The sequence below is a fragment of the Pipistrellus hanaki genome, assembly GCF_964339955.1.
Source record: "Pipistrellus hanaki genome assembly, chromosome: 13".
Classification (NCBI taxonomy): domain Eukaryota; kingdom Metazoa; phylum Chordata; class Mammalia; order Chiroptera; family Vespertilionidae; genus Pipistrellus; species Pipistrellus hanaki.
The window spans coordinates 32954126-32977302 of NC_140515.1; the positions used below are offsets into that span (position 1 = coordinate 32954126).

Below are 23177 nucleotides of genomic sequence, written 5' to 3' on the forward strand. Positions count from 1 at the left end.
GGTTGCAGGCACATCCCCAGTTGGGGGTGTGCGAGAGGCAGCTGATCAATGTTTGTCTCTCATCAATGTTTCTAACTCTCTATCCATCTCCCTTCCTCTCTGTAAAAAATCAATAAAATATTTATTTAAAAAAAGAAAAGAAAGTCAACTCTAAGATTTTTAAATACATGCGATAGATGAAAGTTTAAAAAGAAAAGATTTTTAAAAGCTTAGGGCATTTTCTCTTCGGGGCAGGATGTGGTAGGTTCTGGCAGGCCAGCGCTCCTACTGCAATGAAAGGAGATGAGGTTCTCCAGCCGTTCCTCTCCCCTCCCCCAGGACATGCGCCAGTTTGGGGTTCTGGCCAATGATCAAGCTTTGCCCAGAAGGAAGCCCTCTAATGGAAGAAAGAGAAACCAGCAAAGCTTTTAGTGGCCAGATGGTACTAGAATGACAAATTAGAACACAGGTGGCCTTAAAAACACAACCAGTTTTCTCCACATGGCATCTGCTGGGTTCTGGGCCTGGGAATGCTTCCAATAAGCAGAATGAAATCTTCCCTAGTCCCACCGTGCTTAAAACACCAAGGCTCCCCCAGAAGGAAGGGTCGCCTCAAATAGGCCAGCTCCTCCCTCATATTTGCCAGATTTTTCATCTCCATGGGGACAGAGCCGGGAAAGCCGGACTGGGACCCTCCAAAGGGCAGAGCTGGATCTCCACAGTCTTTCATGGATGAAGATACAGAGTTACCTGAAGGTTCTCCATCAAAATGCACATGGGAGCAATAGGGGTGAACCAGGGATGGATTGTCTCGCAAAAATTAAAATTCATCTTCAACCCAGCTCAGTTCTTGAGCTGAGATGATCATCCCTCACTCTATCTTAAAAGAAGAAAGAAGGAACACTTTGGTTGGCAAATTACATCATCTGAGGTCTCCATACCTCCTATATACAATGTCTGCATATAATAAAAAATAAGTAGGCAGATGAAAAGGCATGAAAACAAAATTAATAAGAGGAAAAAAAAATAGACAATAGAAGCAGATATACAGATCATTCAGATGTCAGAGTTAGTAGACAAGACTTTAAAACAACTGATGGTAGAGGAACTGGAGCTCTCATACATTGCTGGTAGAAGTGTAGGCTGGTCTATCCACAGTGATTTGGACAAGGAATTTTTAATGTACAAAATTAATACATATAAGAGGGGACTACCTATTAAAGGGAAAAGATAATTTTTAAAAATATAGAGTTAAAGCCAATATAGAGAGCCTATGGCAGAGCATCCAAGGAAGGAATAAACCTATATGAGGTCCTGACCTCACCTTCTCCCACCAGAATTAGATCCATACCTTGTTGGGGCTCTACAGCAGCGGTTCGCGACCCACAGGTTGAGAAATGCTGCTGTAGAGCCTTAAGACCATCGGAAAACACAGATATTTACATTATGATTCATAACAGTAGCAAAATTACAGTTATGAAGTAGCAACAAAAATAATTTTATGGTTGGGGGGCACCACAACATGAGGAACTGTATTAAAGGGTCGGGGCATGTGGAAGGTTGAGAACCACTGCTCTAGACGATACTACCTCTATCTTTCGAGGCTGACCACTCCATAAACACTCCTGAAAGAATGTTGGGCATAAAGGCAGTGAGCGCCTCTGCTCACAAACGTGCAGAAACACGAGAGCCCGATGGAGAAACGCCTGCCAACAGGGGGACCTGTGGGCAGATTACTCTATGGCGTGCAGAATGTCTCCGGGGCCACCTGCCCGTCACAGCTGCTATGAACACGTATGTCACAGGTAAGGGGATGTCCACGTGCCTGGCTTTTTCTGGTACTTTCCTCCAGGGAGGTATCTCAGGGACACAACACCTGCCCATCAATCCCCACAGATGTCACATGACTTACCTTGATGGTGTGGGTATGGGTGTTGGATATAAAATTGCTGGGACTGGAAAAATCAACTAGAGCTGGAAACAGGCAGAAGCACACGTTGGCAGGACCCAGGGTCCCCAGGGGGGATGCCTCCTCAGGGTCAGCATCTCCAGTCCCCGGAGTGTCAGCCGCTCAGCACTGGCAAGCAGGACACTGAGACAGGACACCCACAGGGGTTCACCACTTGCTCCTGCAAGCCACCCGAGCCCTCCGCCACCTCCTGCAGGCTCCCAGGCCGACTCTGCTCTCTCCCTGCACTCGGGCCTGCGGGCAGATCCAGGGCAGAGGCCGCCCTGCCTTCGCTAGGGCCGAAGGGCAGGCCTGAGGCTCCTCTCCCCCCTCAGTCCTGGGGAGGACTGCCTGGTGCAGGTACTGGTGACACCTCCTGCTTTGAAAAACCAACCGCGGCCTATGGATCTGCAGTGAGGGGCTGGCCCAGTGCATCCTTCTAGAGCCATCCCACCCAAGCCTGACTGGCAAAGCCAGGCTGAGATCCTGGGGTCCCAACTACTGAGGAACCCAGGACCCGCCAGAGCTCGGCAGTGAGAGACGCTGGGTCCGTCCCCCACTTAGATAATGCCCGGATGCCTAGAGCCCTTCCAACACGCACGATGATGGCACGTGGCTCCAGGACACCCAGTGTCCTGCAGGAAACCTCAGTGGCTGCCCCCTTCCCACACCCAGGGCACAGGTGCCAGTGCTCAGGGTGGAACACACGCTCCAGGGCCCTGGGAGGAGCATGAGGAGGCAGCTGGGGAAGCAAGGGAGACAGGAGGGCGGGATGGGAGCTCCCCCTGGCACCATGAAGGGAGCGAGAGAGTATATGGAAGATACAATAAAAAAAGCGCATTAGGAGGGGGAGACAAAAGCACTCTTGGTACATCCTTCCTAAAAACAAAGCACAAAGTAAAGTAAAGGCTATGAAGAGCAAAAGGAAAACGTTCCTGGGTCGCAGAAGGGTTTCCTTTGAGTAAATCACCCCCGTGTGGCAATGAACGTGACTTGCAGGAGGAAGAAAAAGGTTTTGTTTTTCCCATTTTTTTAGACTCTGAAACGACGTAGTAACCCTTAAAGTTAGAACTTTCTGCATTAAACAAAGGAAACCTAACAAAAAAAGGACTCCCCTTAGGATAGGTCTAATTAAAGCAGATGTCTTTGTGTTGTTGTTTTTTTAATATCTTTTTATTGATTTCAGAGAGTAAGAGAGAAGGAGAAATAGAAACATCAACAGTGAGAGAGAATCATTGATCGGTGCCTCCTGCACACTCCACACTGGGGATTGAGCCCGTAACCCGGGCATGCACACTTGACTGGAATCGAACCAGGGAGCTTTCAGTCCGCAGGCCTACGCTGTATCCACTGAGCCAAACTGGCTAGGGGCAAGACTTTTGGGCAAAGCTATCCAATTACTGGCCCATATCATAAAATATGTAAAAGATGAAAATGTCATTAAATCAAGATGTAAAAAGCGGGGGTGACCTGAGGTGATCCATTTGGGGAACGTTGAAGAGGTTCTGTATTGTCTAAACTGTACACTTTGGAAAGTAAAAGGATTACTATTAATAATTGCACAGGACAGCAGATGTGAAATTGGGGTCTCAGGCAAATTAGAGACCCGTGGCTCCCCTAAATTTGTTTCTGTGGTTTAAGTCTGGCAAAGACGTGGCTATGTTTTATAGTAGAGATCATGTGGCAAGAAATCTAACCCTTTCAAAAAGAATAAAAAGTTTCCATCGTTCAGTGTGCTGGCAGGAACTTAGCTTCTGGTTTGAATTTTATAAACCACCCAAGAGCCAGAGTAACCACTGCCTTGTGGCAACCAAGGCCACTTGCACCCAGCAGACCCGTCGGCAATGCTGTGTCCCACAGAGATCTTTGCGTGGATGCCCCCAGTTGATGACTCATTGAAGGACATCTTGATTACTTCCAATTTTTGGCGATTACGAATAGAGCTTCTGTGAACATTTACACGGAGATTTTTGTGTACACATAAGTTTTCAAATCATCCGGGTTAAGATGCAGGAGCATGACTGCTGGATCTTATGGTAAGACTATGTTTTGCTTTGTAAGAAACTGCCAAGCTGTCTTCCAAAGGGGCTGTATCATTTTCCAATTTTCCAATTTTCCATTTCCACCAGCAATAAATGAGTGCCTGCTGTTCTGTATCTTTTAAAAAAAATATTCATTGATGAGAGAGAGAGAGAGAGAGAGAGAGAGAGAGAGAGAGAGAGAGAGAGAGAGGGAGAGAGGGAGAGGGAGAGAGAAAATGATAGAGAGAGAAAAAAATGATAGAGAGAGAGAGAAAATGATAGAGAGAGAGAGACTTTGATTTGTTGCTCCACCCATTGATGCACTTATTGGTTGACTCTTGTATGCGCCCTGACCAGGGATGGAACCCACAAACCTTGGCAGGTCAGGACAATGCTCTAATCAACTGAGCTACCTGGCCAGGGCTGCTCTGCGCCTTTACCAGCATTTAACCTGGTCAGTTTGAGATTGCAGACATTTTAATGGGTGTGTAGCAGCATCTTATTATGTAATTCCCTAATGACCAATGAGGTTGAGCATCTTTTTCATTTGTTTACTTTATATCTGTATACCTTCTTTGGTGAAGTATGTGTTCAGATCTGTTGACCATTTTTAAATCGGGTTATTTGTTTTCTTACTGTTGAGTTTTGTATATTTTGGATAGAAGTCCTTTATCAGATATGTGCTTTACAAATATTTGCGCCCAGGCTGTGGCTTGTCTTTTCATTCTTTTAAGTCTTTTGCAGATCATGAGTTTTTAATTTTAATAAAATCCAACTTATAGTTGTTGTTTTTTTCTTTATTTCATGGGTCATGCTTTTGGTGTTGTCTTTAAAAAGACATTGCCATGAACAACAAATACGTAAATATCAACAAGTGAATATAAAAACCAAGGAAATTAAAAAAAAAAAATCTGATGAACAATAGTAACTGTTGAATATAATAGAATCAGAGCTATGGAAGGGGAGTGAACTGACGATTCTTGGGGAAAAGGGGAGAGGGGGATGTGGGAAGAGACTGAACATAAACTGTGCACCTATGGATGAGGACAATGGGGAGTGGGGAAAGGGCAGAGGGTGGGGTGGGAACCTGGTGGAGGAGAGCAATGGTGGGGGGAAAAAAAGGAACATTTGTAATAATATGAACAATAAAAACTTATTAAAAAAAAAAAAAAGACATTGCCAAACCCAAGGACCACCTAGTTCTATGTTTTTTTCCTAGAACTTTTATACTTTGGCATTTTATGCTTACGTCTATGATCTATTTTTAGTTATTTTTTGTGTGAAAAGTGTAAGGTCTGCATCCAGATTCATTTTTCTTTTGAAAATGGATGTCTAACTATTCCAGCACAATTTAAAAAATATTTGTATTGATTTCAGAGATAGGAAGGGAGAGGGAAAGAGAGAAACATCAATGATGAGAATCATAGATTGGCTGCCTCCTGCACGCCCCCTACTGGGGATTGAGCTCACAACTTGGGCATGTGCCCTGACCTGGAATAGAACTGTGATCTCTTGGTTCACGGGTTGAAGCCACATGAGCCACACCAGCTGGGCTCCAGCACCATTTTAAAAAAGACTTCCTTTCTCGATTGACTTTTCTTCGTCCCTTTGTCAAAAATGAGTTCACTAGGCCTGTTTCTGGACTCTCTATCCTGTTCCATTGATTCATGTATCATTTCTTCACTAACATCATGCTGTCTTGCTTGTGTTAGCTTTATAGCAAGTCTTGAAGTCCAGTAGAGTGAGTTTTCCAATTTTCTTATCCTTCTTCAGTATCGTGTTGGCTATTCTGCATTTCTTACCTTTTTGTATAGACTCTAGAGGCAGTTTGTTGATTTCCACAAAAGAGCTTGCTGAGATTTTGACTGAAACTGTGCTTAATCTATCATTACAATGGGAAAAATTGACATCTTAACAATATTGATTCTCCCTATCCACAAACATGGAATATCTCTCCACTTCTTTAAATATGTTCAGTTTCTTTCATCAGCTATGGTTGGTTTCTAGTTTAATTCTATTGTGGTCTGAGAACATACTCTGTTTTATTTTTATTCCTTTAAATCTGATAAGGTATGTTTTCTGGCCTACATTGTGGTCTAACTGGGTGAATATTCCATGTGACTTGAGAAGAATCTGTATTCTGCTGTTGCTGGATGAGGTATCGCTTAAATGTGAATTCGATCGAATGTATTGATGTTGTTATTCAGTTCAATGTCTGGCATGCATTAAGTAGCGGGGGGGAGGGGAAAAGGTGCAGACCAGCCCTGCCGGGGCAGCAGGAGAGATGCAGGGATTCAGGGACGCAACTGTGTAACATAACACCGAGGTGCACCGGTCTCTGCTGGGTGGGTCCCAATCTCCCAGATACTGACAAACACTTCGGCCAATGAGAGTGTCTCTTTAGTCCAATTCTGACGGCAGGGGGCCCACCTGCCCTTCTGCTGGGCCCAGAGTGGGCGTGGCTTACAGGCCTGCATGTTAATTGCCTGGCCAACTTGGCGTGGGTCTGTGTTGCCATGACGACCGTGGCTGAGTCGCAGAAGACTGGCTTGTAAACTCTGGCTGCACGTTGAAGACTGTGAACCGTTGAAGATCGCTGCCGGTGGCTCCGTTTCCTAGGAATACAGGATTCACAGTAGGAATAACAGGATTCTGTGGGCTTTTTTCACCTGAATTGTCTAGCTGCCCGGGTACCATCGCCTGGGGGCCCTCTGCGGGCTCCGCAGTCAATGCCCCCACCCCAGCCCTGCGAGCCACGACCCCCGCGGGCCGCAGGCTCCGCTTCCACGGTGGGGTGTTCATTTGCACCCGTGCACTTATTTGCTGCCATTTATGTTTACCTCGCAGTGTTTCCCAAAGTGTGGTACGCGTACCCCCAGGGGTACGGGAAGAGTTTGGTGGGGTCCGCGTTGCACCGGAGTTTGGTGGGGATATGCACTGCACCGTGCTTAGCTGCGCCTAATTCTACGTTCTCATGAGTACGAGGGGTCCTCAGCGTTACGAAAATTATAGAAGGGTACACATATGTCAAAAGTTTGGGAAACACTGCTAGAGGATGCTGGGCGGGGTGGGACGGTCTGAAGTAGGCTGGCTGATCTGCGCTGCGGGTGTGTGGGGAGGCCAGCCTAACGGGGCTTCTGTCTTTGCAGAGCCATGGGCAGCAAGAAGAAGGAAATCGCCCTGCAGGTAGTAAGCCTCAGGGGCGCTGACTCCAGCACTCGGTGGGGGTTGGAGGATGAGGAGGGTGCTGTGGCCAGGAAGGGCAGTGTAGAGCGGATGCTCTTTGCCAGCAGTGTATGACAGGCAGGCCGTGTTCTCCAACCTGAGTATAGATCTCGGACTCGTAGTGATGGCACTGTTTTGTGCTCTTAAGTGCAAACAAGTATAGCTAGCGTTGGGTTTAAGCACATTTTGCTTACAGTGCTTATTCAGCCTTGAAACTCTGTACCACTTTTATAGTTTTCAAAACTAAACAACCAAGAAATATGGATCGATAGGCTTTGATGTGACATATTTATTGTTGAAATAGAATTGCAACTTGCTGCAAGAATATGATATAGATTCTGTTGAGTTTGTAACTGTATGCTCTCTGGAGACCCAGTGGTCCCAAGACTGATCTGTTCAGTCATTTGCTTACTCAACAAGTATGTTTGGGTATTTTTTACGTGCTGTGTGTGCCTTTGTCATAGAAAGTGCTTCACATAATTTGCTATTATGACTTTATTGGGAGGATCAGTAACACTTGAATAGAGTTCAAGAGTTACATAATAATAATATACGTGTTCACTTTTTTATTGTGATGGTTGTATTGTGGCTATGTAGGAATAATGGGCTATTAGGCTGGTAATTTACTTTCAAATAATTCAAGGAGAAAAAGTTCTTTATATTGTACTTGCAAATTTCTGGTAAGTTTGAAATTGTTTCAAAATAAAAACATATAAAAATGTATGCTATCTATGAAGAGGGATAATATGTATTTCTCCTTGTATTTAATTTTTTATATAATTCAGAATACTTTGTGGATAATAGAAAATGTGGGGAAATAAACTCACTGTCAATTTCTGATGTGAATGTTCAAATATATTTAAGAAAAGATGTGCAAAACATATACACTAACTCCAACCAGCCCCAACTAATTTTAACCAATTGCTGAGAAAATGAAGATTTAATAAATGATGAGAAACAGCACATTCATGGCCTGGAAGACTCAAAGTTGTTAATATTTCAATTATTTCCTAGGTTGATCCTCAGAATCAATGCAATCTCAATTAAAATCTCTGTAGGAATTTTTGCAGAAATTGCCAGGCTGGCTCTAAAATGTTTGTAGAAACCTAGAATAGCCAATACAATCTTAAAAAAAGACAAAATATGGAGGACTCACACTGCCTGATTCCGAGACTTATTGTAAAGCCACAGGAGAGAGGAGAGAGGGAGGGAGGGAGGGAGGGAGGGAGAGAGAGAGAGAGAGAGAGAGAGAGAGAGAGAGAGAGAGACTCTCCATTTGTGCCCTCAGTAATACAGTATTTGTTCTTCTTTGATGTTAGGTCAACATCAGCACCCAGGAGCATTGGGAGGAAATGCTCAGTTCCAAAGGACTAACGGGTAATGTACAATAACCGTTGAGACCCATCCTTTAAAAAATTGCTAAATGACAGACTACCATGAAGAGAAAAGCTGCACCGATCACCATTTTCCTATAACCTTGAGTTTCCTGAAGAACCAGGTGATTTCTTTGTACACATAGGTCTGGCTCAAACACTCTGTGGTGGTGAGTTCTGTGTGGGAAATTAGTCAGTACTATCCGGAGCAGCCTCCGGGCCGGGTGCAGGCAGAGAAAAGGTTCCCTCACACCCACCGGGGCGCCCAGCACAGCCGGGGCCGAAGCAGACCACACGGGATCCAAGTTTCCACCTGGATCGCTATCAGAGTCACTTTCCAGGAGAACAGTGTTGACTTTCTCAAGTGAACAAACCTCTCCTTGACCCAAAGCAAGTCACCTGTCATTCATCAGGGGGGCAGGTAAAAGCTCTGTTTACTATCAAAGAAGCTAAGAAGTGATTGTATGCTGACAGGTCACATGCAGCCGCTTCTTCCTTTTAGAATAGACAGTTTCAGTCCATTCAAATATTTATTTATTTTTAATTGATTTTTTACAGAGAGGAAGAGAGAGGGATAGAGAGTTAGAAAAATCGATGAGAAAGAATCATTAATCAGCTGCCTCTTGCACACCCCCTACTGGGCATGTGCCAGCAACCAAGGTACATGCCCCTGACCAGAATTGAACCAGGGACCTTTCAGTCCACAGGCCGACGCTCTATCCACTGAGCCAAACCGGTCTCGGCAACCATTCAAATATTTATTGAGGGCCCCTCTGGGCTGGGTCTGCACGTAGCCTGAAAATTCCTTATGGCAAAGGGATCGTGGTGAGTAAATGACTTCCCACCCTGCACTGCTTCATTGTGTATAGAATCCAGAACGAGTTGCTTAAGAAGGAGGGATAGCTGTGTTTCCACACTCGCTCACACTCTGATGAGATAATAAATCTCTGCAACCACTAAATTCCCTGCAAACGACATCCACCTGAGGGAGGTAGCATGTGCGCGCGTGTGCGTGTGCGTGTGCGTGTGTGTGTGTGTGTGTGTGTGTTTGCCGGACATGGGTGCGGGGGTTCACTGAGCCGCCCCACTTCTCTCCCGGTTCCGCGCAGTTGTCGACGTCTATCAAGGCTGGTGCGGCCCCTGCAAGGCCGTGGTGAGCCTCTTCCAGAAGGTGAGGATCGAGGTTGGCCCGGACCTCCTGCACTTCGCCTTGGTAAGACCCTCCTCGGCAACGGTCACAGGATGTTGGGAGGAAAGGCAGACGTTTAAACGCAGGAGCAGGAAGTGTGAGCTCCCTTTTCCGAGCACTGAAGAGGCATCCACTTGAATTTAAAAAATATCTATATATTTTATTGATTTTTTTTTTTACAGAGAGGAAGGAAGAGGGATAGAGTCAGAAACATCGATGAGAGAGAAACATCGACCAGCTGCCTCTTGCACAACCCCCATTGGAGATGTGCCCGCAACCAAAGTATATGCCCTTGACCAGAATTGAACCTGGGACCCTTCAGTCCGCAGGCTGACGCTCTATCCACTGAGCCAAACCGGTTTCAGCCCACTGTGGATTGTTTATTTCACACACACACACACACACACACACACACACACACCAGACAGTCCCTCTGGCTGCAGGGACAGAATACCTGCCACTCCCATGGGTGTGCTCCCTCTCAGCTCACAGACACTGTGAACTCTGGAGCTTCCCCTTCAGAGCTCAGGGGTTCAGGATTTCCATCCTCCGCTCCGCAGAGGGGGGTGCTGAGTAAACATTCACTTGGATTAATGTATGGAAATGGGAATACATTCCAGAGACGTGTGCAAGAGACACTCCATGCTTTGAGGTTCGAAGACTGAACACAGAAGACGGGCTTTACGCTAATCTCGCCACAAGTTTGACTCCAAGGGCCCGGCTCCTCCCGCTCCTGGGAGCCGATCTGGAGCCCCTGCCTCTGCGGGGCGTGGGGAGATGTCCTGGCGTCTCCGGGCAGGGGCAGCGGGAGGCCCTCCCGCCCTGAGGCTGCCAGTGGGCAGCAGCAGGGTTAGTGAGCTTCCTGGTGCTGGAGGCGTAGCTGGTGGGGAGCAGGGGAGACCACTGTTTCCTCCTCATTTTATTCCTCAAAAAAGTACAACTGCCCACAATTTTTGCCAACGTGTTGACAGGACAGATGTTATGATTCTGATGAAAAAACAATAGAAGCATGAAAGCAAGTCTGGGCTTCACCTGGGGAGGGCAGTCATGGTGTGTGTGATGTACGTTTGCGGGGAGTGTGTATGATAGGCGGTGTGTGTGTGTGATAGGTGGTGTGTGAGTGTGTGATATGTGGTGTGTGTGTGATATGTGGTGTGTGAGTGATAGGTGGTGTGTGAGTGTGATAGGTGGTGTGTGTATGATAGGCGGTGTGTGTGTGTGTGATAGGTGGTGTGTGAGTGTGTGATATGTGTGTGTGTGTGTGATATGTGGTGTGTGTGATAGGTGGTGTGTGTGTGATACATGGTGTGTGTGTGATAGGTGGTGTGAGTGTGTGATAGGTGGTGTGTGTGTGATATGTGGTGTGTGAGTGATAGGTGGTGTGTGAGTGTGATAGGTGGTGTGTGTGTGATACGTGGTGTGTGTGTGATAGGTGGTGTGAGTGTGTGATATGTGGTGTGTGTGTGATATGTGGTGTGTGAGTGATAGGTGGTGTGTGAGTGTGATAGGTGGTGTGTGTGTGATACGTGGTGTGTGTGTGATAGGTGGTGTGAGTGTGTGATAGGTGGTGTGTGTGTGATATGTGGTGTGTGAGTGATAGGTGGTGTGTGAGTGTGATAGGTGGTGTGTGTGTGATACGTGGTGTGTGTGTGATAGGTGGTGTGAGTGTGTGATAGGTGGTGTGCGAGTGTGTGATATGTGGTGTGTGTGTGTGATAGGTGGTATGTGAGTGTGATATGTGGTGTGTGTGTGATAGGTGGTGTGAGTGTGTGATAGGTGGTGTGTGTGTGATATGTGGTGTGTGAGTGATAGGTGGTGTGTGAGTGTGATAGGTGGTGTGTGTGTGATACGTGGTGTGTGTGTGATAGGTGGTGTGAGTGTGTGATAGGTGGTGTGCGAGTGTGTGATATGTGGTGTGTGTGTGTGATAGGTGGTATGTGTGTGATAGGTGATGTGTGAGTGTGATAGGTGGTGTGTGAGTGTGATAGGTGTGTGAGTGTGATAGGTGGTGTGTGTGTGTGTGTGTGTGTGTGTGTGATATGTGGTGTGTGTGTGATATGTGGTGTGTGTGTGTGTGATTGGTGTGTGTGTGATAGGTGGTGTGAGTGTGTGATAGGTGGTGTGTGTATGATAGGCGGTGTGTGTGTGTGTGATAGGTGGTGTATGAGTGTGATAGGTGGTGTGTGTGTGATACGTGGTGTGTGTGTGATAGGTGGTGTGAGTGTGTGATAGGTGGTGTGTGTGTGATATGTGGTGTGTGAGTGATAGGTGGTGTGTGAGTGTGATAGGTGGTGTGTGTGTGATACGTGGTGTGTGTGTGATAGGTGGTGTGTGAGTGTGTGATATGTGGTGTGTGTGTGTGATAGGTGGTATGTGTGTGATAGGTGTGTGAGTGTGATAGGTGGTATGTGTGTGATAGGTGGTATGTGTGTGATAGGTGTGTGAGTGTGATAGGTGGTGTGTGTGTGTGTGTGTGTGTGTAATAGGTGGTATGTGTGTGTGATATGTGGTGTGTGTGTGATATGTGGTGTGTGTGTGTGATATGTGGTGTGTGTGTGATATGTGGTGTGTGTGTGATTGGTGTGTGTGATATGTGGTGTGTGTGTGTGTGTGTGTGATATGTGGTGTGTGTGTGATATGTGGTGTGTGTGTGTGATATGTGGTGTGTGTGTGATATGTGGTGTGTGTGTGTGATATGTGGTGTGTGTGTGTGTGTGTGTGTGATACGTGGTGTGTGTGTGTGATAGGTGGTGTGTGAGTGTGATAGGTAGTGTGTGTGATAGGTGGTGTGTGAGTGTGATAGGTGGTGTGTGTGTGATAGGTGGTGTGTGAGTGTGATATGTGGTGTGTGTGTGATAGGTGGTGTGTGAGTGTGATATGTAGTGTGTGTGATAGGTGGTGTGTGAGTGTGATAGGTGGTGTGTGAGTGTGATATGTAGTGTGTGTGATAGGTGGTGTGTGAGTGTGATAGGTGGTGTGTGTGATAGGTGGTGTGTGAGTGTGATATGTGGTGTGTGTGTGTGATAGGTGGTGTGTGAGTGTGATAGGTGGTGTGTGTGTGATAGGTGGTGTGTGAGTGTGATATGTGGTGTGTGTGATAGGTGGTGTGTGAGTGTGATATGTGGTGTGTGTGTGTGTGTGTGTGTGTGTGTGTGTGATAGGTGGTGTGTGTGTGATATGTGGTGTGTGTGTGATAGGTGGTGTGTGAGTGTGATAGGTGGTGTGTGTGTGATTGGTGGTGTGTGAGTGTGATATGTGGTGTGTGTGTGATAGGTGGTGTGTGAGTGTGATAGGTGGTGTGTGTGAGATAGGTGGTGTGTGAGTGTGATATGTGGTGTGTGTGTGATAGGTGGTGTGTGAGTGTGATATGTGGTGTGTGTGTGATTGGTGGTGTGTGAGTGTGATATGTGGTGTGTGTGTGTGTGTGTGTGTGTGAGATAGGTGGTGTGTGAGTGTGATATGTGGTGTGTGTGTGATAGGTGGTGTGTGAGTGTGTGGAGTGCAGCGTACGTGTGGATGTCCTGTGCAGCCCCTGACATCATGCCCCTATCATGCCCCTGTGCCCGCTGTGCCCATGGACCTGGGGGATGCCATGATTGTGTTTTCCGTAGGCGGAGGCAGACTGTCTGGACGTCCTGGAAAAGTACCGCGGGAGGTGTGAGCCCACCTTCCTGTTCTATGCGGTAAGTTTTCAGAACCAGGACTGCTGGGTGGTTACAGATCATTGAGGTCAGATGGGCAAGTCCCAGGGGCATTCTCACCGGGAATCACCGCGGGGCCACACTGATCCCGCTGCAGGGAGGGAAGCTGGTGGCTGTGGTCAGAGGAGCCAACGCCCCGCGGCTGCAGAAAACCATCCTGGACCAGCTGGAGGCCGAGCGGAGGGTGCTGGCCGAAGGCCGAGAGCGGACAGTGGTAAGGAGGTCGGTCACGCCGGCAAGCGGCAAGCTCAGGGCGTGCTCCTGGCCCGCCATGCCCTCCCCTTCCTGCCAATCTTCCTGGGCCTGTCAGCCGGAAGCTTCGGGGAGAGCACGAGGCCCCGCTGACAGGTGCCTTCTGAAATCTTCTTTGTGGAGCCTTCTGTTAAAGAGCTGTCCCTGCACCTAGAGCGCTTCCACTTCCTTTATCCATCTCCCTTCCTCCCCTACTTCTGCTCTTCCCAGGGCTTCTGGGTCAAGTGAGGGGATCGAGAGGTGGGCAGGCGGAGTCCAGCCTCTGGGCGAGCCCTCTCCTGGAGACCCGCCGCCCACACCTCGCATTCCCGAAAGCCTTGCTTGTGATCCCAGAGGCCTCTCGTCTTGAACTTAGAAATTAAGCTCTGTCAGGACCCCGAGAAACAAACAGCCTGTGGCTCTGAGATATTAGTTCCCGGTGACACGGGCTGGGTTTTCCATAAATAACTGGCTGCCCCCGAAGAAGGACACACCTGCCGAGGAGCCCTGGTGCTCGGCGTCCATCGCTCCAGTCCTCACATTCAGCTCCAGGGGGCGAAGCCCTGTTTGTATAGAACGGACAGGGATGGAATCACACTGTGCCCCCAGGACACTGGCCATCTCCCCCAAGAAAGACGATCCCACATGCTGGTGCTCTCTCTGCCCTCCTGCCCCGCGCTGTGCGGGCAATCGCTTCAGATGGACTCGCATTTCAGTTCTCCCGTCGCCGGCTCTGTATGTGTGCTCGATGCTGTGCAGACAGGCAGATGGTGAGCCTTAATTTCCTTGTCTCCAGACGCTCTCACCGCCGCCTCCCCGCGCCCTTGCACACCTACGAGCAAGGACCTCCAAGGACCTCCTCGGTTCCAAGACGGGTCACCCTGGCCCTTTGGCTGCTCAGTCTTTTGAACCTTTATGTTTTGCGTTTCTACGGGTTTTTGAAGGTTTTGCGGTCATTTTCATGAACTAACAACCTCTGACCAATCTGTATCAGATCAAAGATGAGGCTCTCTCTGAGGACGAGGACCGCTCTTCCCACGGAAAGGACAGTGGCCCAGACGCGGACGTGGGTGAGTGCCCGGCCACCCAGCAGGGCCAGAAAGGCAAAGCCAGGAATCAGGAGAGGGTGACCGGAAGGAATAGGAACAGCCAGGCCTGCGTTGCTTCTGTCCCCGCTCCTCCCTCCTCCCCCTGCAGGCCTCCTCTCTCAGCCTTCTGGGTTTCTGTTCCTGAGGGTCTTTCATCTCCTCCCATTCCTCCCTTGCCCCTTCCCCATCCATCCCCTCCCCCTCCCTTTCCCACCTCCCTCCCAGGGCTGAGTCCCTGGCATGTCTCTGTCCCCTGCAGCCAGGTTGAGGTTGACGTCTGGAGCCAGACCTGTGCTCCCACTAGAGTCCAGGTCTGCAGGGCCACAGCCAGAGGCCAGGAGGGACCCCGGGAGCTGTGCGCAGAGGCTGTGCGGTCCCTGCAGCGGCCTCCTGAGAGCCTCCATGATGGACGAGCCCAGCGCCTGACAGCACCGCCCTTGGCTTATTACAGCTTCGTCAGAGAAGACCTGCACCCTGGCCATCATTAAGCCGGATGCGGTCGGCCACGGGAAGACGGATGAGATTATCGTGAAGGTACGGAGACAGCACTCACCCCACGGGCTGCCCCCGGGTCTCCTCCGGTGGAAAACAGGGGTGGGCATCGCGGAGCCGTGTCCTTCCTAGCGGGAAGAGAACGCTTTTAAGGAGCTTTGACCCAAATTCCATGTAAGTAAATGAAAATGTAGAAATGCAAGCAGGAAAGATACAATCAAGATGAGGATTTCCACGGCTTTTAATGCTGCCTTTTCTACAATATTATCTTTTACTTTTCAACTCATTTAGATGGGGATCTGGGCTTTGTTTACCTTTTCAGAATGTGTGTGTGTGTGTGTATTCTGCAGATCCAGGAAGCCGGGTTTGACATTGTAACGAGTGAAGAGAGGACCATGACGGAGGCAGAAATGCGAATCTTCTACCAACACCGAGCTGGAGAGGTCAGCTCGTCCGCTCCACTGTCCAACCCACTCCCATCTCTTCTCTTCCGGGTTTGATTGCAGGTTATTAGTTTGGGAGAGAATAGAGTTATTATGAAGAACAAGAATACAATAGGATACTAATGTTGCTGTATCGGTGAAGGCGCTTTGGCCGCAGGAAGAGACTTGGACTCCACCTTAAGTAAAGAAAGAAGGGACTTATTGAAGGGATTCTCTGTAACTCTGGGAACTGAAGAGTTGAGTGAGAAGAACCAAGACAGTGGTAGGGAAGGTCAGGAGCGAAACCTGAGGGGCAGTCACTTCGGGAGCTGGGGTGCTGCCCTTGAACTCGGGGTCGGCCACCTCCCTTTGCATCTGCCCGGCTCATGGACTCGGGGGAGGGAGCTGGTTGCCTCTCTTGGTCACAGCCCTCGCTCTAGTTGAGGTGTGTGAGCATGGGAGGCATGGGGGTGTGGACAGACATTATGGTTCTCAGCCAGACAGGGCCAAAGGATGAGGGAAGGGCTGCTCAGGAAGGAAAACCAGAGATCTGCTACTTGAAGGAAGAGGAAGGATTCTAAAGTACTCCCAACACCCCTCCCCGCCAAACACACACACACATACACACACACACACACACTCTCACACACACACACATACGAACACACACAAACCCAAAAAACAAAGAAATAAAGCCTCAACTACACCCCACCCTTGGTTGCCCAGCATCCATACATAGGATTTCCACATGTGATTTTAAAAACTGCCCCTTACCTAACTTCTTACAATCTCATGTGCAACCTCAAATGAGTCAACCCAGTCTCACCTTCCTGCCTTTAGCTTACCCCTGGCTCCTGTGGGTGTGGGGGGCATCACCACCCCCCTCCCAGGGGCCCTTCAGGGGCATGCCGGCTGGTGGCAAGGCTGCCCACGGACCCGCCCATCCTGTGGGGGGGGCCGGGCCCCTCTGACCCTCGGGCGCTCCCCTCCCTGTTCCAGGAGGCATTTGAGAGGCTGGTCCGTCACATGTGCAGCGGGCCCAGCCGCCTCCTGATCCTCACCAGGACCGAGGACTCCGAGGACGTGGTCGCCGCCTGGCGAGCCCTCCTGGGGCCCAGTGACCCGCACGTGGCCAGGAGGGAGCAGCCTGCCAGGTGATGTCACCAGCCGGGGTTTCCATATCCGCCTCGGAACCTGCATCCGGGGAGGCGGAGGGCCCCGCCTGATGCTCAGCCCCGAATCATGGGTAACACAGGGAGTTCTCTGATGGCCACGGCTCCCCTTTGTTCTATCCTGGGGGAGACCCCGACCTCCTCACCCTCCGATCCAGTCCCCTGCCCTTCGCCGAATGCCTCCTGTGACTGCCTCCTCTGCCCAGTTCTAACGGCCGCTGCTGGGCCCAGGCCTCTCTGTTCTCTGTAGCCAGAGGGCCCCAAAGGGTGGTCTCAAGACCACCTGCAATGCTCACCCAGGAAACACAGATCCCAGGTTCCCCCCACCCACCCACCCACCCTGCCCCAGGCCAGCCGAGTCAGAGTCTGGATGGGGTCTAGGAAGATGCACTGCACTCAAGCCCGTCAGTGCCTCCTCCCCTCCCTGGGTGCCCTGAGTGTGAGCACGCTGTTCTGCATAGTGTCTTCGGTCTGCTCCTTGCCCCTGTGTGTTTCTAGCCTGACACCACCAATACCAAATGCACCACGTCTTTCTTTCCTCTGAAGCCGTGTGCGGCCCAGCCAACGGGAAAGAAATGAGCCAGAGGCTAAGTAACCGAGGCTGCTCCTGGTGGCTGTAGGGGCCCGGGACATTCACGCCCGCGGCAGCCTGGGCTAGCGAAAGACAGCCCCGCGCTTGATCCCAGGCTAACACAGACCTAGGCATGGCCCTTCTCAGAGTCTGCGTTCCCTCGTGTGGGGATCTGAGCAACTATCAGGAGGGCTATTGAGTGCATGGTGAAGAGGCAGAATTCAGAATCTCTCTTCTTCCTCTCACTGTGTGACCCCGGGCCGTGCTTTAACCTCTGCCTCGATTCCCGCATCTGAAAAATGGGTGCCATAATGGGACCTGCCTCATGTTGATGTGAGGGTTAAATGAGCATGTGTGTGTGTGTGTGTGTGTGTGTGTGTGTGTGTGTGTGTGTATATATATATATATATATATATATAATGTATATATATATATATATATATATATATATATATAGTGTCTCTCAAAAATGTAACACGCGCTTTGAATAATTATAAAGGCAGTGTTTATTACAACACCTTATACTTTCAAAATGGAGCTGTCAGCTGTTGAAGTGTGTATACATTTTTTGGGGGACACCCTGTGTGTATGAAGCACTTAGGACAGTGCTTGACACACAGGCAGGCCCAGCAATATTAGCATCGGCTGATGGGGCCGCCGAGGGGCTGACCCCTCAGACCGCTCCGAAGCCCTTCGCAGGCGCGGCCCCCGGTTGTGACCTCAGTCAGACGGCAGCCCCTGGGCGTCCACCGGGACTCACCCCATCCCGAAACCGGGGCCCCCGCAGAGCCTCCCTCCCGGGGCTGCGGCAGAGGGAGAGGGAGCACCAGGCAGTGTGCCGGGACGCTGCCCTGGCGGCAGGTGCCCTCTCCCGCCACCCTGGCTGCCGTTCCCGGCGTTTCCAAAGGAGGGAGAGAGCCATTCCGCAGAGATGCAGGGTGCCCATTGGCAGCTGGTGACCGTGCTGCCAGTGGGCAAAACCTTTCTCTTCCAAGTGAAACCGCCGTGTCTTGTCCGTGCTGCCCACGCCCCCAGCCTCCGCGCTCAGTACGGCTCGGAAGCGCCCTTCAACGCGCTCCACGGCAGCCGGGACGCCGCGGCCGCCCGCCGGGAGCTGGCCCTGCTCTTCCCCGGCTTCCGGTCCGCAGACCCCGCCCCCGAGGCCTCTCCGGGTAAGCCCTCCAGGCAGGCTCGTCTTCATTCGTCGTTAGTGAATATAGGGGGGGGCGGGATGGAGGGGGATGGGGGAGGGGGGGATAATAACCACACGGTAACCACGTTTCCAGTCGGATGAGGTCCCGCTCAGGCAGGAGCCGTTACAGCAGCCGCAGCCCTCGCCTGCTGGGATGTGCGGAGGGAGAGCGCGGCTGTTCCATCGCATCCCATTTTCTTGCGGCATTCTTACTCTGGAGCCGTATTTCCATTGCCAAGTTTCTTTGCATTTTCCCGTGGAAACCACCGGGAAGACAGAGCTTTCTGGAAGCCGACACCCAAGCCAGCACAGTGGCCAGATGTCATCCCCTCACTTCCCCCGTTCTCTGCAGGCCTCACGCTAGGCCCTTGGTGAGGTCGCTGAGCGGAGGGTTACACAGAAGGGCCCTCTGTCACCCTCGTATCCCTCAGCCCCCACGCTCTGGGGAAAGCAGACGGGGTCATCATCGCCTCCACATGTGGGTGAGAAACCTAAGACGTCCAGAGCGCACGGGACTTACCCCCTTCCACGCGCGGAGAGCCAGCCTGGCCCTGCTCCTGCTCCTGCAGTTCTAGTTTGAGTCTGAAGGGACCAGGGCGCGAATATCCTGGGAAAAGCAAAGGATGTGAGGTGGGGGGAGGGGATTCCTGGGAGAAGGCCCCATGCAGATCAGAAAGGGTGATAACCCGTGGGAGCCCAAATGCTTGGGTTTTAACTGATAGATTACCTAAATGTTTGTGCTATGTTCCTCGTTTTCTCAAGATCTGAAGGCAGCCAGGTAAGATGAGGTGTTCTGAGGGCATGCGGAGTGGGCAGTGGATTCCGGGGAGTGGAGAAATCCTGTAAAATACCGAGTCCACACACCTGAGTGTGAGCTGCGATTCCTCAAGGCCATGGCCCTGCGGAGGGAGCTCTGGTGGTCCTTCGGGCCGCTTTCCTCTGGCACCCGCCCTCAGAGCCCAGGGGCATGGGACAGGGCCGTCCTTTCTGGAGGGGCCAATGGGAAACAAGCAGGGCTCCCTGGGGTCCAGCACTGAAGTATAAGGAGAGCGGATTGGCGGGGAACACTCATCGGGGTCACTGGGGGGTGCTGGGAGATGACCAGGCTGACTTTTGGGCTTCACGTGATCCCTGAGTACAGGGGGTGGGGGGAGGGGCGGGAGATGGGGGAGAATTCCAGAAGGGCTGAGCCCAGACCACACCCTGGGAAAAAGCGCACAGCTTCCTGCGGGCATGGCTTTCTTTGCACAGTCTCACAGGGTGCCTGCTGTTTTAGTTGTCAGGAGCAGAGTGTGCTTCCCACTTACCCAGCACTTTTTCTGCTAAGGGGCAAGGGGCAAGGCCACTGAAGACAGGCAATCCAGGGTCTGAGTCCTGGCTCCACTAGGTACCAGCTGAATAGCCTCTGGAAAATGATTTACCTTTTTGGTCCTCCGGTTCCTCACCTGTGAAATGGAGATAATGACAGACCCGTTTTAGCCCCATCCTAATACCTCTGCAATAAGGATCTTCCCCACGGGGCTGTTGTGAAGACGAAAGGAGACCATGGGTACTGGGCTCTTAGCCTGTTGCCTGACACACCTTAAGCGCTCCTCCTCTTTCATCCCTGGTCCCTAACACACACACCAGGGCCTCTCTTGGGCATCCCTTCCACCCTGACCCCTAACTTTATTGTCTTGTGATGTGGCTAGGACCCCCTTTCCTCTGCTTCTTGGTGGGACAGAGGACGGGGACAGGCTGTTTCGGGAACCCTACAGAGCACCTGTCGTCCCACAGAGCTGGAGGAAGGCGTGGTCCCGCCCTCCCCCGAGGATGAGCACTGAGACGGAGGAGGAGCTGCCTCCGCACGTGAGCCGGGCTCGGCCAGCAGGCGAAATGCCAGTGCCTCCCCATCCGCTGCGCAGAAGGAAAGCTCTAGAATCGGATCTTACTCTTGTGAGCTCCCATTTCTTTTAGTGTAGCTATCTTTCACAAATAATATAGTTTCCTGCCTTATTAAACAGTGTATAGCACATATACTTTTTTTTGTGTGTGTGTGTGGCTATTTCTGAAATTTTACAAAATAAGCGGACATTAGTTGTACCCTGCTGTGTTGTCTGGGGGGAAACACAGGACAGGGCTTCTCCAAGACACACTGGAATAAATCTACTTTATGAATTAAACAATTTCAGAGCTTAACTTGGTAACTATGCACCTGAAAGCAGTGCGACAGGCCTGGATACGACACTGCCGGGCCCAGGGGCTTGGAGGCAGAGAGGGGAAGCCCAGGCTTACGGCCTCACGCCGCCTGCCCACGCCCCACGGGCAGTCCTGAACGCCGCAGGCCTGCCTCCGGGGCCTTAGTACATCGGGGCGCTCCTGAAGCAGTGCTTGGGGTCTCACTGGAGCCAGGATCGTCACATTTTCCTGACACTCCCCTCCCCTACTTTTTCGGGTTAGATTCTGGCTGAAGCCTGATTTTAAAACCCGAGAGCTCCTGGTGGCTGTGGACCTGGTGGCCTCCAGCTTCCACGGAACTGCCTGACTTGGCCCTCCCTCCATGGCCGTGCCCTCGAGGGAAAGCAGTTTTCAGTAAAAAGGAACTGCTAGTACCCCATGACCATCAGCATGCACAGCCACCCCCCCTTACCAGTTTGCTCTTCGGTCTGCTTGGACATCCACGAAGCCCAGGCATCGTCCCTCCTCTCGGAGTGAGCAAAAGGCCGTGTTCTCGGCATCTCGAGGCCAGCGCCAGCCATTTCCTTCTCATTTGCTGATTTTCTCCAGAGAACTTCGCTCCTTCTCTGGCTTGAAGTTCTTTAAACGGGCAGTTCGCCCCCCAGGAGACTGCTCTCCGCGGGTGCATTGCCTTCTGCAGCCTCTGGCACAGGGCGCATGTGCCGGCGCTGGGGGCAGAGGCTGAGCTGAGCTGCCTGCAAGTGGAGACCTGAGCCACCTCCCGATGGACACGTGCTGTCCACTGGGCTCACCAGCGTCCGTGGGGAACCACGGGGCCCTCCCTGGCAGGGCACGTCAGGGAAGGTGAAGCCGCTGCTGCAGACGGCCGAACCCTCCCTTTGGGAGCGGGCCCAAGAGGGGAGCTCAGGTGCTCTGTGCCCACAGAGAGCTGGCCAGTGCCGTGGAGAGTCACCGGAGCCCTAGGCCTGGTCGTCCATGCCGCTGGTGCTGTGTGGCTCTGAACGAGCGGCTTGGGAGCACACCCACCCGACAGCTGTCTGATCTCCCCAGAAGCTGGGAAGCCAAGGATCATCCGTCACTGGAGAGAGGAGAGGTGAGGAAGGAAGCAGGGGAGAGAGAGCAGGCAAGAACTGAGCCTGGGTAGAGGAGGATATGTCGGTTCTGTGACCATCTTAAACCTTCCCAGGAAGTGGCTGGGGGGGGGGGGGGGGGAAGAGGGGGGACCCTAGGTCACAGGGCCAGAGTGGAAGGAGTGTTGACACACCTTTCCTTTCTTTATACAGTAGGGCCTTTCCCCCAGAATTCAGAAGGTTCGTGGCAGAGGAATGGAGGTGGTGGGAGATGGAGGAGAGAAGGGCCCAGAGCTTGGCTATAAAGTGTCAGCCCACTCTCTGCAGGCAGAATTCCTTGGCCAAGACGGGGCCTGGCTTCCCGGCTTCCTCTGACAGAAGGAACCCCCCTGGGGCTGCAGGATGGCTGCTATCTGGGGTGTGAGTGCCTGAAAGGGTAGAGGGCAGCCCCAGCCCATGGAGTCAGAGGGAGGTTCCTCTCAGCAAGAGGGCTGAGTGCCTGGCAGACAAGGTCAGGAGCCGGGGATGCTGACAGAGGGGCAAAGGCAGGCGGCTCAAGTGGGCCCCATCTGGCCCTTGGGTTTGGGGTGTCCCTTAGCTTCCTCTGAAGCTAGGTCAGGGGTCAAAACTCCCCTCATGCTGGGAACTGCCGCGTGTCTCCTTGCCCAGCAATCAGGAGTCAGTGGAAAGGGGCAGGGCTGGGGCAGCACCAGCCTCTATCGCAGGTGGCAAGGGATCACGCCCTGTCGACTCTCCATCAGGATCTGGGGTCAGTCTCCCTTTCGACTCCTCTCTCAGACCTCAATTCCAAGTTCCCTCTGCGGCAGGGGAATTCCCTCCCCTGCCAATCACTTCCCCATCTTCCCCTCACGCTCTGGGGCAGGTGTCCTTGGCTTTCTTCCTGTTTCCAGTGAGACCAAGAGACAGGAGGTGCTTCTCTACATTCTAGAGGTGGGACAAGCACAGCCGGGGAGTGGCCTGCCTGTGGGTCCTTGCCGGGGGACAGCAGCGGTCCATGCACTGTGCAGCTGGTCATTTTCCAAGCGTTGGGCCCGAGTCCAGGTGGCAACCAAAAGGGAAGAGGATCGGACGGAGGGGGACACAACATTGGGGGGATCCTATGGCTGGAAAAGACCATCTGAAAAGGGTCAGCTGGCCTTCAGGAGGCCAGGAGGAGAGGGGCCCCCAGAATGCTGCAGAGGCCCCTGGGAGCTGCAGTGACCCTCCGGCACCAGCCATCCCCTCTGAAATGCGAAGTCACTTCCTGGTTTCTCACTCACCAAGAGTCCCAGGTTGCAGAAGCCAGTACACACTGTCTTCTCATG

The 23177-nt window shown here is 51.5% G+C and overlaps 1 protein-coding gene and 1 long non-coding RNA gene across 4 annotated transcripts; one reads left to right on the forward strand and one right to left on the reverse strand.

Annotated features, from left to right (window-relative positions):
• Positions 1 to 6479: 6479 nt before the first annotated feature.
• Positions 6480 to 20990, forward strand: NME9 (NME/NM23 family member 9). Of its 3 annotated transcripts, XM_084901801.1 has the most exons (12): positions 6480 to 6583; positions 7098 to 7134; positions 8493 to 8550; positions 9656 to 9759; positions 13347 to 13418; positions 13534 to 13650; positions 14662 to 14737; positions 15207 to 15289; positions 15598 to 15690; positions 16669 to 16823; positions 18448 to 18584; positions 20381 to 20990. In XM_084901801.1, the coding sequence occupies exons 2-12, from the start codon at positions 7102 to 7104 to the stop codon at positions 20425 to 20427; spliced, it is 975 nt and encodes a 324-aa protein (XP_084757927.1). In that variant the 5' UTR covers positions 6480 to 6583; positions 7098 to 7101; the 3' UTR covers positions 20428 to 20990. The 3 variants fall into 3 exon arrangements, 2 of the variants coding, with proteins under 2 accessions (XP_084757927.1, XP_084757926.1); XM_084901800.1 differs by lacking the exon at positions 20381 to 20990 and having other exon boundaries at positions 18448 to 18720; XR_014796603.1 differs by lacking the exons at positions 18448 to 18584; positions 20381 to 20990 and adding an exon at positions 17870 to 18335 and having other exon boundaries at positions 6483 to 6583; positions 16669 to 17792.
• On the reverse strand, positions 14909 to 21993 carry LOC311631594. The gene is made up of 4 exons (XR_014796605.1): positions 21234 to 21993; positions 19912 to 20049; positions 19125 to 19444; positions 14909 to 15375 (listed from the first exon to the last, which is right to left on the reverse strand). It is a non-coding gene; the product is annotated as an uncharacterized lncRNA (long non-coding RNA).
• Positions 21994 to 23177: the final 1184 nt, after the last annotated feature.

Coding starts and splice junctions, on each gene's coding strand:
- NME9 (XM_084901800.1), top strand. CDS start 7,102: ATGGGCAGCAAGAAGAAGGAAATCGCCCTGCAG. Junction 8,551..9,655: donor CAGTTCCAAAGGACTAACGG/GTAATGTACAAT, acceptor GGTTCCGCGCAG/TTGTCGACGTCTATCAAGGC. Junction 15,691..16,668: donor ACCAACACCGAGCTGGAGAG/GTCAGCTCGTCC, acceptor TCCCTGTTCCAG/GAGGCATTTGAGAGGCTGGT.